General features: G+C 41.4%; 1 protein-coding gene across 6 annotated transcripts in view; it reads left to right on the plus strand.

Annotated features, from left to right (window-relative positions):
* Positions 1–14,040, plus strand: part of ORC3 (origin recognition complex subunit 3) — a 36,374-nt gene that overhangs the window by 20,536 nt on the left and 1,798 nt on the right. For 4 of the 6 annotated variants that reach the window (XM_080999874.1, XM_080999877.1, XM_080999872.1 and 1 more), the window contains 7 exons: positions 172–288; positions 2,266–2,345; positions 3,620–3,753; positions 6,363–6,445; positions 7,668–7,765; positions 9,439–9,580; positions 12,106–12,222. In XM_080999874.1, the coding sequence (XP_080856000.1) occupies positions 172–288; positions 2,266–2,345; positions 3,620–3,753; positions 6,363–6,445; positions 7,668–7,765; positions 9,439–9,580; positions 12,106–12,222 (771 nt within the window). The remainder of the gene's footprint in view (positions 1–171; positions 289–2,265; positions 2,346–3,619; positions 3,754–6,362; positions 6,446–7,667; positions 7,766–9,438; positions 9,581–12,105; positions 12,223–14,040) is intronic. The other 2 variants (XM_080999875.1, XM_080999873.1) reach the window with 1 other exon arrangement.

Below are 14,040 nucleotides of genomic sequence, written 5' to 3' on the forward strand. Positions count from 1 at the left end.
ACAACTCCTAAGACTGTAACCCTATACACACTTACCTAGGAGTAAATTTCATTGAACTTTGAGTAGACATGTATCAAATTGTGCTATAACTTGTACAGTTGGACTATAGGTTCCCAGTTGCTTGCTGTAGCAAGTAGTAGGCTAATCAGACATTTTCCTTTCTCAATTTAGGAAACAACACAAGAATTGCTGCAAGACCTACATACTTACCATGAAAATTATTTTCCAATTCTGTGTTGTCTTCATGCTTTCACATCTTCTCTTCCCAAGTATCCATTAGGCAAACAAGTATGTACAAATCTTTTCTGCTTCATGTTTTCACATCTTGAGGAGTTTGAATTCATTTTGCAGTCCTGCTGCTTCACTATCTCTGCAATAGAGCCCAAGCACTATTGAGTTCATTTTTCTTTCTTTTTACTGTTAGTATCACCCAATATCCGTGCATGTACATCCATCTCAGTGTCCTCTTGACTCTGAAGCAAACACTTAGGTTTTTAGGCCTAGTTATATTGGGTTGCATCTTAACCTGCTGGCCACAAATGGAAAGGCTCCAGCTGTGAGTCCTCTGTGAACCGGATGCTTACATGGTGGGAGGAAGAGGTGACTTCTGCTTATCTTTTTCCTACCTCCTGTCCCCCAGAGCTACCTCCTAAACTGTTCAAGAGGATCTCCCAAGTGCCTCAAGCAGATTTTCAGAGGGAGGAGATATAGGAAAAATCATCACCCATGCAGGAAAGCATTCAGTTCATGGAGTTCTGTTCTGAGTAACTCTGGAGGATCAAAGATTTGGAGCCATCTAATTGCTTTGGCATCCTTCTGGAAGTCAGTACAGTACTTGAAGGAGCGTCTCCACCTCCATCGTTCTGCCCGGACACTGAGGTCCAGTGCCAAGGGCCTTCTGGCAGTTCCCTCGCTGCGAGAAGCCAAGTTAGAGGGAACCAGGCAGAGGGCCTTCTCAGTACTGGCACCCGCCCTATAGAACACCCTCCCACCAGATGTCAAAGAGAAAAACAACTACCAGACTGTTAGAAGACATCTGGAGGCAGCCCTGTTTAGGGAAGCTTTTAATGTTTAACAGACTATTGTATTTTAATATTTTGTTGGAAGCCTCCCAGAGTGGCTGGGGAAACCCAGCCAGATGGGCAGGGTATAAATAATAAATTATTATTATTATTAATATTATTATTATTTATTGAAACTGCACTCTAGTTAAAGAGCTAGGAAATAATAAAAGATAAATTTCCCAAGGGACAGTTAAAGTAGCTTAAGTCTGTAGTGTAGATTTATGCATATCCCATATCACACAAGTATCCCGTTTGGGGCAGGACACCCTAGATTTACAGGAGCCACTTGGCTACTGATGCCAGTCCCGAAGTCCCATTTTAGTTCTCACCACTGTTGCTGCCACAGCCACCAATGTACTTCTGGAAGCCAGTTCCACACTCACCTGGGCACCAAAAGAGTGCCGAACCAAAAGATGCAAGTTTGTTGTTGCTGCATTCCCCTATTCCTCCGGCACTGCTTCCGGAAGTGTGTGTGTGTGGCAGTGGGCAGTGGTGGGTAAAGGGCTGCTGTTGGCAAGATGCGGCTGGGAGGCAGAGGCGGCAGTGTGTAAGGGCGGTGGGATGATGTGGAGGGGGGAGCAGCAGTGGTGCATACAGGCAAGCAGGGGCAGAATGGTGCGGGGGGGGGGGAGGCCAGCAGAATGGTGCGGCAGAAGGGAGGTCATGTCCTAATTTGCACTCCCAGGGTTTTTGAGGGTATGATATTCATCATTTTCCTTTTCCTTACCATCATTTTCAACTGAATTGGTTTTCTTCGTAATCTGGGTCTTGGGCTACAAACACTCCCCCTACCAGTGGGGGAGCTTCATGCTCCAGCACCGGGGGGGGGGGCAGAGAGCAGGTGGGGGTGGGGCTGACGTGCGTCTTGGGGGCGTGGTGCACATCCTGGGGGCGTGGCACTCTGCCTGAGGGGGCGGGGTGTCCAGCATAGGCGGGGGGGCAGCCGTGATGGCATGCTGCCAGGATCGCGCTGCCGGGGGTGGTGCGCTCCCCCCGCACTCCTCTTCCTCCGCCAGTGCCCCCTACCCCGTTTTAAAGATCTGAATGGTGTTGAGTCATCCACATTTGAGGTCAGTGAGTCCTGAGGACTTCCAGCTTTTCATGAAAATGGTGACAACTTAGCCCTTTGTGTTTTAGATTTTTTTAAAATGCTAAATTTAGTCTATTCCATGCTTGTAAAACGTTCTCTTCTATTTAACAGATCAGAGAGTTATATTGCACATGTTTAGAAAAGAAAGTGTGGGAAACAGAAGAATATGAGTCAGCTATTCAGCTGGTGAGGTAGCCTTCTTTCCATTTTCTTCTTGTGTTTTAGATATTTTAAATGCCTCCATCTGCTATTCAAGAAGAACTCAAGAATGTTGCCAAACGGGAAGCTTTTTTGTAACTGACCGCATTGTTTCTCTTTGATAAAGTGGATGTTTTTAATTTACATTTCTATCCTTTATAGTGGGGTTGCCAGCAGGGATACAGAGCCAAACTCTAATTTTTCATTCATGCTTAGTAACGCTGTGAGGAAAACCATTGAGCTCTTAGTTCTGTTCACTGTATCCTATTACATTTCATCCCCACCCGTTTTCTCCAAGGATTTTGGGACAACAAACATGGCTCCCTCCCCCATTTTATTATGTGAACAAGCCAGTGAAGCAATTAAAAATTGGATTAAGATACTGAGATTTTGAACCTAGAACTTCCTGTTTCAAGCCTGACCCTCTATTCTCACTACATCACTCTGGCTCTCATTGGTGTGTGCATATGTATATACGTACTTTCAGCTATAGATGTCAGGATTTTGAGGGTATGGTTTTGATTTAGATGTTTTTCCTGTGAGCCTACCCATCAGGGCTTGCATTGCACCTAGCTATCCCTGGTGACATTTCTGTGTAATTTTCCATCTTCACAAATTACTTACAGTAGCCCTGAATGCACTGTGTTGAAATATCTTGAGTCTGAATGAAAGGATTTTTACTAATGGAGAAGATTCAGAATAAAACCATTTGAGATTTGTAGATTATAAAGAGTGGAATCCAGATTAAGTTAATTGAATGTAGTTACCTTTGAAATCACTAGGAACTAAGTATGGCTAAGTTAAGAGTATCTGTGAGCTCTTAGAGTTGCATCATATATAGTGCACAGTTTTGTAACTAGCCAAATAGGGAATAGTGGGTTATAGCCAATGCTCAACAAATGACATTCCACTCTCACAACAAGATGTTCCTTTTCTCTCCTCTCCCTGTGGGCCCCCAAAATCTGCACCCTCTGGAACAGATTTTGAGGCTCCACAGGAGAGGAAGAAGGAATTCTATTGCACAAGCAGAAGTCTCACGCGCAAATGGAACAGCAGCATTGAATACAACCCAGATACTTAAATGGTTTTAGCTTTGTTTCTTAATAGTCCACATTCTTAAACAATAAAACTGGTAGCTTGAAAACCGTTATGAGTTTTCCATGCTTTTGCAAAAATGCTAGACAAAAGGCCAGGCATTCTGCTAAATGCTTCAAGCAGTTTACTGTGTCTATAATAAGTTACTAACATTGTTGGGCTGTTTTTTCAGGATGATGGCCAAGGATGAATTGGTGGTGATTCTTGAAAAATGTGTGGAGATTATTACTTCCTCTCCTTCAGAACATCTTAAAATCCCTTCAGAGAAACTGAAGCAGTACCTGGACCAATTTAGGAATCTTGAAGGTATTTTGTACCAGTTTGTGTTAGAAATTTAAAGTCCATTCCCAGCATCCGTCACCATCCTCACTGAAAACTTGGAAAATAGCTTCAGTATCCTGGGCTATAAGAAGAAACTATTGGCAGACAAAAGAATTATTGAAATGTTTGTCACAGTTACAGCAGATGAGGAAAGTAGATAGTTATGAAGTCTGTAGGCTTCCCAACTTTTCTGAAATAAGTCAGCAGCAGGCCTGTTTAATTTTAGAAAATGAATTCCTGAAGTAGTAATGCAAATAAGAAAGTGGCTGTGGGTGGTTTTTTGTGTACAGCTAGCATGCAGACCTGCAGCAACAGGTCATTGTCATTGTCCTTTTTCTTCATAGGGTTAGCCTAATTTATTTTACTGTACTACACTATTTCTAGACAGACAGCTTATGATAATACCACAGACCAGCACTGCTTGTTAAGATAAGGCAGACTGCCATTTGCTGAGCATTACTCCAATTAGATCTGCCCTTATCGTACACAGCTTAAACTAAATAGGAGAAATGTTAGTTTTCAGGCCTTCCACTGCCCCTGCATTTGGCCACCTACTCCATAACTGTTGCTGAATAAAAAGTGAATCCTGTGTTTACGAAGCAGTGATTTCATTCATGTGGTTTTTTACCTATGCCCATTTACAAAGGTTTTGCTTGTCTGCCTACCCACATTGATAACCAGAGTAACAAAAATCTTTGGATTTCTGGCCCGTTCCTTAGCAAAAGATTTTATACATTTCTTAAATGATACAATTTGAATAAAGAGAACTTTAACTTTAGTAATGTTTACTCTAACTGTCCAGTGTAGTTTGTAGCCAACCCACTCTTAATACTTAAAGAGGACACCTTGAAATCAATGGAGTTAGGTTACTTCTGTTCATGGTTTTCAGTGGGCCTCCTTTGAATATGACTTAGTTGGAGTCAGCACACCACAATTCAGCTGCTGAGTGAATCGGTTCGCCTCAGTATCCTCAAAGTGTTTATAGCTCTTCTTTAAATGAGAGTTGTATGGTGAAGTGGTTAGCGTCAGATTAGGATTTGAGAGACCTGGGTTCAAATTTTCACCCAGCCGGGAAGCTCACAGAAACCTTGGTCCAGTCACTCTTTTTCAGCCTAAACTACCTCACAGGCTTGAGGGAGAACTATGTATGCCACTGAGTTCCTCAGAGGAAAGGCAAGATACAAATAGGGGCTAGCAAGGCTGCTTAAAATTAGCAGTCTGCAGATGTTATTCAAATGTATTATCCTTGGAAGCATTATTTGCTGTTTTCGATGTTCTGAAAAAACTCCAGATATTTAATACGCTGCATTTGGAAAAAATACAATAACCTTTGGCTTCATTGTGAACAAATTTCTTTCTGATGCTGATCAGTTCAACACATGTTGCTTATAAAACCTCAAACTATGTACAAGACAGAAATATGAATGCTAGATCAGAAAGTGAATGAGATCATTTCTTTCTGACTCTGAGAGAAATGTAGGGGATTGTGCAAGGCACTAATTACAAGGCAAGCCTGAGGCTCCCAAACTCACTATTTCCTCATTATGCTAACTTGGGGGAGAGAATCAACAGTTGAAAAGGTGTTCCTTTGCCAGGAAATTCACCCATCGTTTTCCACTCTGCCAACTTGAAGTCCAGAAAACAGAGGGTGGGTGTGTGGGTGTGCGCAAATCAACCAGTGACTCTTTTCTACCTGTAAGCTCATCAAAGGGAAATACATAAACAGAGGCGAGGATTATTTTGATTTGTAAGAAATAGAAGCTTTGTGTGAAGACTACATGTATTAGGCAATTGGCAAACATGAGGTTTAAATCTGTTAAAGAGCTTAATGCTGAAACCTCATAATCAAGGGCTCAATAGATGTGAGAATAGAATTGCAAAAATAGGAATATGTGAAGATTTTGAGGAGAACCATCTTATGCGTGCCGTCAATAGGAATAGGTGGAAATCATCCAAATGTGAATCAGAAAGCTGTAGTTGAGCTCTGTGCTTTATTTTTGTGTACTTTTAATTCCATAAATCTTTGGTGCTTGAGGCAGTAGAAAAGAAGCCTCTTTTCTGTCTAAATATTTTACATAGGGGCAGTGGAGTGGAGTGAGATAAAAACGTTGTATCCAGCTAAGTTATACTAAGAGTAGACCCACTGAGATTAGTGTAACTAAATCAGTTGCAGCCATTAATATCAGTGGGTCTACTCTGCAGATGACTTAATTGAATACAGCTCCTAAAAGTATATATGTGTGTGTTTAACAATAAACGAAAGCTCTGGAAGGCAATGGAACAGAGCAGTTTAGTTTCCGCGAATGTGCCCAATAAGATTTAATATGGGATTAAGTGGTGCACAGGGATTTCAGTCTTGATGCATCTTATCTCTTATTCTTCTTTGAATAGGAAGTTCTTAAGCTGTCCTGTTTGAATGCAGGAAATTGATGGGGGCAGGGAGAGAAGGGGATTGCAAGTTTCTCAAAAACATATTGTCATCTGTTTTCCACTTAACTGTTTGCACCTTTCTCTTCCTTCCATGGACAGGCAGTAGCAGCTCACATAACCCACACAGTTTTCTGACTGACTGACCCCTGTTCTTATTCTGATAGCAGAAGCCAATGGTGGTCAAGAGGAGCCCATCTCCTCACTACAAGAACTTCAGAAGAAGACAGATCTTTATCACCTGCAAAAGGTCAGGCTACCTAGAAATGAAAATACTATTAGCTAGACTAATGGGCGTATTTTAAGCACCTTTGGAATTCAGACCAGATAAAGAGAGCAGTTTCAGCTTCAACACAATGTGATCTTGAAATTCTGACACAGTCCAATGTAGGGAAGGGACAGGGTCCTCCCCAACCCAGTGTTTTCCTTCTTGGTCTGTTCTTTACCATGCCCATTCTTGTCAAAATATACTGAATTCTCTTAACACTCAGATGTTACAACTTGTGCAGAAGTGGATGATAATATGATTTGATTAATGCTGAGAGCAGGAGTTGGGTTTTGCTTGGCACAAATGTTTCCCTCTCCCTTGTGCAAAATATTGCAGGGTGCAGGTACTAATTGAATTTTGCATTATTTGGTAAATTTTAATCTCAAGCTGTCCGGGGCTCTGAAGTTATACCAGTAAGAGGCAGCAACTTATGGCTCTTGCTTCACATCATAGTAATAGCTGACCTTGGGCCAGTCACTACTTCTCAGCCCAATCAACTTTGCAGATTAGTTGTAAGGACATAGTAGCATGGAACCATGTGCTGAGTTCCTTGGATGAAAGGTATAATTCAAAGGAAATACCTAGTCAGAGCAATCTCCATTGTTCAAGCATGTGGTATTACATATTCATTGGGAAGGAAGGAATTGATGGAAAAAATCTTGCTATAAAGATGTAGCAGTCACATAAGCACTAGCAGTAACCTCAGATCCTGAGTAATTGAGGATCTGCCATGGAGAGCTAGCCCTTTGGCTCAGCTTGATTGGTCAATCTGTCTACAAATCAGGGTTCAAGTGTAAAGCAGATTTTAAGAAAACCCAAGAGCTTCACTTGCTTGCTTGGATCACTTGCTTGCTCTTTGCTGTAATAGAATACAACTGATGAATTTTAGAAGGAAAGAATTACCTGGAATTTCTGTATCAGGTGGTCATGAATTTGTGGAAACTGTGTTAGTTCTAGTCCAATAAAATTTCACTTACATGATAGTTGTTAATACTTGTAAAAGTGCAACTGTACTAGTTAAGGAACACAATACTATTTTGTCATCAAGCTAATCCTCTTTATTATTTATCACTGAAATACACTGAAATATCCACAATAATAAGCTTTTTCTTTTTCATTTAAAAAAATCTAATAACCTCATTAGCATTGCCAAGTGATTTACTCAACATAATTACTTGGAAATTCCTCTTTTGTTTTGCTTTAGACCCTGCTGGAGATGAAGGAATCAAGAAAGCTTAAGAAACTAACAAAATTTGAAATGCTTCGTTTTGAAGTGGTTGACTTTGTAGATGGCCTTGTAAGGTTAGCTTTGCTTTCTTCCTGACTCGGTTGTACAACTTTGCGTAACAAATTTAGTTCAACAGTAGACGAAGGCGCAGTTCAGCTGTGATGAACCATGGTTTGTTCAACCAAGACAAATGTGCACAGCTTCCTTCCTCTCATTCCCTCATCCCTGTGCAGTAGGAGGGGAGGGAGGTGCACACACAAAGTTCATTCTCAATCCAACAAATCTGAACTAAACCCAGATTGGAAAAGATAAAATTGGGTAAAAAGTATCTGCAGAAAACCACTCTGTTTCATGCCGATACATTGTGTTCTTAACATGAACTTGAAATTGGCCCAACATTGCAACAGGAACAAAGAATGTTGTCAACTAAATAGCAGTCTGGCAGGATGGAGGGTCAAGGGCAATAGGAGGGAGTAGCGCATGATGATATCTGATGGGAGCCATAAGAAGACAGCTGTGGAGTGCAGTAGCATTAACTATGGGGGTTGTGGTTGAATAGTTTAAACATGGCTTATTCAATAAATCAGGGTTTTTATTTGCTTTGGTTGTTTTTCAGTTTCACTTTGGTCCATGGAAAATCAACTAAGATTGAAATACAGCTTTAATAAGGAAATCACCTAAAGAATGTTGTGTTAAGTAGCTCTCTCAAAATGAAAGATTGAAATACAGAAGAAAAAGGAAAACAGGCAGAGAAGTTATTAAGTAACGTGTCACTACAGACTAGGAGACTTTTCATCCTATATTTGATAGGGCACACATTAGCAAACTGATACTGGACCCAAGTCACGTTTTTTTTAAAGCTACTGAGGTGTGTTTTACAACTTCTGCAAATACTGTATTTTTCGCCCTATAGGACGCACCGGCCCATGGGACGCACCTAATTTTTTTGGGGGGGGGGGAATAAAGGGGAAAAAAATTATTTCCCCCCCCCCCGGTGCGGGGCTGGGGCGGGGGAAGCCCGAGCTTCCCCCGACCCCAGCCCCCAGAACAGGCAGCTTTCCACAAGCCGTGGGAGCCCAGCGCTGGGCTCCCACGGCTTGCAGAGAGCTGCGCAAAGCTAAGCCTGGGCGCGCTGCGCCTCCCCGCTGTCCCCCAGCTTGTGGGGCTGGCGGCAGGGAGAAGCGGGCTTCTCCCCGCCGCCAGCCTCCAAACCAGGTCCGGGGACAGCGGGATGGCGCACTGCATTCGCCCCAAAGGATGCACACACATTTCCCCTTCATTTTTGGAGGGGAAAAAGTGCGTCCTATAGGGCGAAAAATACAGTATTGTATTTTTATTATTGTATGTATAAAAAAATACAGTTAAATCTGCACAGATCACATTTTGGAGGAATCTGAAAATGGGACAAAATGTGGTAAATGTTGTTGGTAACAATTGATGGCTTTAGTAGTCCTTCAATTGCTAGTCATTTCCATAAAGTGAGATTGCCAGTGGTGTGTGCTGATTGTTTGTAACAACTTGCGAGAGAGAAAAAGTCAAAACTTTTCATTGCCAAAATTACAATTAAAAGCCCCCAATAATTGCTGTTTATGGCATCTAGCCATTTGTCTACATGGTATCTGAGTTCATTGCAAAATGTATATGCTTGTTGCTTGATGAACACTGTGATTGTAGTAGGAATGAAGAAAAAAAATCCATGTGTAATACTAGTCTCTCTCCTGTCCTTTATTCATTGGTGGTTTTTCAGAAATTACCTTGCGCCTGCAGAGATGCAGACATTGCATGAGGTGATGTATTTCAGCGCAGCTAATACCCTCCGTGAACATTTGAATGCTGCCCCACGTGTTGCTCTGCACACTGCTCTCAACAATCCATATTTCTACCTGAAGGTAAGAAATGGGCGGCTTAGCAATGTGCCCACACCCTCCTTGTACTTGGCGATCCCTAACTATGTTTAATGCTGTCCTCCCCTGGCTTCCCTCATTGGGTTCAACATGATGAGCCCCACAGCATCTTATTGCTTGAAATGTTGCTAAATGGTATTTAGAATCTCAGTTAGGGGTCGTGGAGTGTGTTCCATAATGTAATCATTTGAAAATCGTGGCACTGTGTTTGGATCATGCAAAATGATCACAAGGTGGCTGTTCTTAAATACTTGTGAATCATTTTTTTGACTTTGTGAATTGAGTAATCCTGTCCCATGATCATTCCCATGGCTTTTATTTAATAAAAACGTAGATTTTGTAAGATCCGTAGACAAGCCTGTCACAAGATTTTCCTCTTAACCTCCTGAGATACTGAAAATGGTAAAACTATACAAGATATTTAACTACCTGCTAAAATATCCGTTCCCTGTTGCCTGTTGTTATTGAATTTTTCAACGACAGATCTTCTTCCACTGAAGCACTTTTGATCAGTTCCTTAATAAAAGTATCCACATGCTGACAAAGAAAAAGGAGGAGACTTTAGGAGGCAGATAGCATTTCCTTTTTTTAAGATATATTATAAAAATCAACCTATTTGTATTTGCTGCATTGAGTTAAGTCGTGGAATATAAATTGACAAGAGCCAGGTTGGGAAAAGAATGTAAATTGTGTATGTGCCTGTTTTATTTATTTGATCTTATCAGTTATCTGATTTTATGCAGTGTTACACAATTTAGATGGGAAAAACAAGCTTAATTCAAGTTCCAATATATTTGATAAAAAGCCAAGTCTTTGGCCTGGCATATCTGATTAATTTCTTATGCGCTTTGGGCAACTGTTTCGGGTATCTATGAGTAGTAATCTCTGTTATTCCAGTGCACTACTAGTATTTAATTGTGTTCTGACAGAAATAGCTTTTCATAGTATGAATTCAGTACATTCTGTTCTTTCATGAATTATAAAACTAGGATAAAAAATTATCTTGATAAATATAACTATAAAAGATGTAGGCTGTATAAAATCTAGACTTTACTGATTACATAGATACTATTTCTCCTGGTAATATTATGTACCAGTCCTTGAAGAATGTTAGGATCATGTTTATGCTAATCTCTCCATCTTTCCACAAGTGTGGCTAAAGCATCAACTGGGCAAATCCCCAGCTTTACCCGCCACAGTGAACCTGCATGACCCCTTTAAGGGGCTATCAACCAAAAATGACTCGCCACATCTCACCTTTCATTCTAGGTCTAAATTCGCAGTCAAAATTTTTCCTCCTAGAGTGCAAGAGGACAGTGTCATAAGTAATGTCTACAGCAGGACCTTGCCTTGAGGGTTAATGGGGCTGCAGGATGTTGCTTGTATTAGATTAGCCTTATTTTTAGGATTTTGTTTTTTTACAGTCAAGTAGTACATACATTTTATGGAATTAAATAAAAGACAGCTAATTAAGTAAAAACAAGAATGCTTGGTGGTGATTTCTGCACATTTTTATCATCGTATTGATTCTGTAAGAGGCACAGCAATATGTGGAATTTCCCACTGTGTTTCCTCCCAGGTTGGAATGCTGCTAGAGGCCAAACTAGATGTCTTGTCCCGTTCGTCTGCCTGCCTCCTCCCTAGCCTTCGTGCATAGCGTTGACATACCTAGCCCTTCTCTGACCATTCTGGGTGTTCCTTCCTTTAATCTTTTGTCAGGCTGTTCTAGGTCTTTTAGTTCATTATCTACCCTTCACCAAAATGTCTCAGGGCATCTTACAAAAAAGAAAAAGAACAATGGTATAAGTCATAATGTGAAAAAGGTGTTCAAACCTTAGACAATATAAAATGTCATGTCCCTTCTTTGGGGTCTTGTTGTGTGTGCTGTGTCTCACATCAAGATGAACAATATACCGCAGCTGTTGGTTGCACTAGACTTTCAAGTAGTAGGGGCCTCACTCCCATCTTGCAGCCCTCCTGAATGATCAGGTGGTTTTCAAAACCAGTCTGTCAGCTAAGAGAGAAAAGCTTTTTCTTTGTGCTTGGTTCCTCCTTAACCCTCTTCTCTCCCAGCTGACCTTTTCCTAACTGCCTTCTCCTCCTTAGCAACCTTTCCCTAGCACCTGTTGCCATGACTCTTGCCCTTCCCAACAGCTCCATTTTCCTGACTGCTGCTACCCGGCACAAATGACCCTATTTACTCTTCATCACACTTGCCCCAAGGAAAATCCAGAGCTGAGTTGAGAAAAAAGTGAACTGTGTCAGCTACATACTGCACTTGCAGCTACTATGCCTGGTGTAAGAACAGATGAGTGGATTAATATTTCAGAAGGCTGGATGAAGTTAACAGCTTTCTGAAATAGTGGCATACGTTATGATTGTGATGTCCAGAGGTTGGGAAGTGGCTTAGCATAACATTTGCTTGGTGGGTCTGGGATGATGGCGTTATTAGCATATAAATGAAATGTACATGCATAACTCTCATTCTCACTATGAATTTTGTTTATCAGAATGAATCCTTGAAAACTGATGCAGGATGCATTTCTAATGCGGCTCCTGATATCTGTATAGCATACAAGCTTCATTTGGAGTGTGGCAGATTAATTAACCTTGTTGACTGGTTAGAGGTATGTGAACATGAATCGATTGACTGTTTCTGTGCTTTGCTGAATACTTAATCTGCTGTTTCTTTCTAAGCTTCATTTGTTTTGACAGCTAAATTGCTGCTGTATAACACTCACTCTTTCTTCTTATTTTTCTTATTTATGGTCCTAAAATCAGTCCACATAGCCTTCCCAGCTTGTACTAGGACCAGAGTTAAATACAGTAGAGCCACTTGCATCAACCACTTGCATCTTTGGTAGTGCCAAGGGCCCCCAAGGAACAAGCATCCTAGTGTTCCCATCAAGCCTTGCTTTTATTAGTTTCTCTCCTTTTCTCTCCTATTCTCTAAGTGTGAAAGGCATGCTTTCTTCTGCAAGCTGGACTGTCACAAAAAGCACCTACACCTTCCCATGGCTTTCTACACAAACCAACACAGAGAGAAATAGCACCCCTTTTCTTCCCCATAATGGAAAGAAGTAATCCCATTCCCTTGCTTGCAGTTTTTCAGTAAATGGCAGCAGGGTGCTGGTGGTGCATTGTAAAAGCCAACCTGTTTTTCTGCCACTGAGAATGGAAAGAAGCAGCTTCTGTCATGCAAGCAACATTTGAAGGAAGGACCTCTCGTGCCTCACTACTGATTCTTCAACCCCCAACTAGTGAGGCATGGATTGCATGTTCTGCAAAGTCCAGCTTTCAGGATAGAAGCCTCCTTTCCTTCCTTCCCCCTTCACCGTAGACAAAAGCAGTCCTGATTTTGTTCCCACTTATTGGATTTATTTCAGAAAGTAAGCTATGCCTCGCTGCAAAAGCCCAAGATGGGAGAGAAAGAAGGGGAACTCACTTCTTTCTTGTTTGTCATCTTTGGGGTTTTTGTTTTGTTTTGCAAGAAGCAGTAGTTAGGTGTGGTTGCCCCTTTCTTCAAAAGCCCAAATCATGGAAGCAAAATTGCATCTCATGTCATCTTCCGAGACTGCGGAAAAAGGAAGTGTCTTCTGCTAATCAGGCTTTTGTTGGGTCTTGTTGCTGCTACCTCCTGTGCAATCCCAATGAGAAGGAAAAGAACCCCCTTTTCTCTATGGAAAGGGGTGGATCTCCTTCCACTAGGCTTTTGCAGAGGCAGCAGCAATGAACTAGTGTGGAAGAAAACTCCTTAGTGCCATTGTCTCCCCTGTCCATCATGTAGATTAGTTTCTTATTCCCACCAAGCTTTTTCTGGTTTCAATCGTAGACAAAGGCTCAGTTCAGATGCGATAAACAAACCATGGTTTGTTGGACCAAGAAAAAGATGTGTGCACATACTACTCCCCTCCCCCTTCTTCATCTTTTGTCACTCCAGTACATCTGGGGTTTGTTAAATCATCTTCTCATGACAATTGTGGTTTAAGGATCTCTCCAAAACAGGGTATGAAACCAAAATTAAACTGATGTGGAGGTGGGAGTAACAAGGTGTCACATGTACCTTCTGCAAAATTCCAGCATTCCAGGAGAGGTCATTGGTAACACTACAAATGGTTTTTACTAACAAGCCAAACAGAAACTTGTTGGCCACTGGCTGAGACCACCCCTGCCCCCCACCAAAAAGCCATTTTTGCTGATCCTAAGTACTGTAACTCTCCATGCTGTATTCAAAACTGTTTAGGAGGCCCCCAAAGTCTTCAGGAGCTGTTTTTTGGTGAAAACTTTTTGTCTGTAAGTGGAAGTGCTCTCTGCTAATGCAAAGCTATCATTGGATTAAATCCTCAGTTTACAAGGATCTTATTTCTCCTCTGTGCTTTGTTAGCATGTCGATATCAAACCCTTTCAGCGTATATATTAATTTGTGACATTTATTACATTTACAA

This window comes from Podarcis pityusensis, assembly GCF_964106645.2.
Source record: "Podarcis pityusensis genome assembly, chromosome: 3".
NCBI lineage: Eukaryota > Metazoa > Chordata > Lepidosauria > Squamata > Lacertidae > Podarcis > Podarcis pityusensis.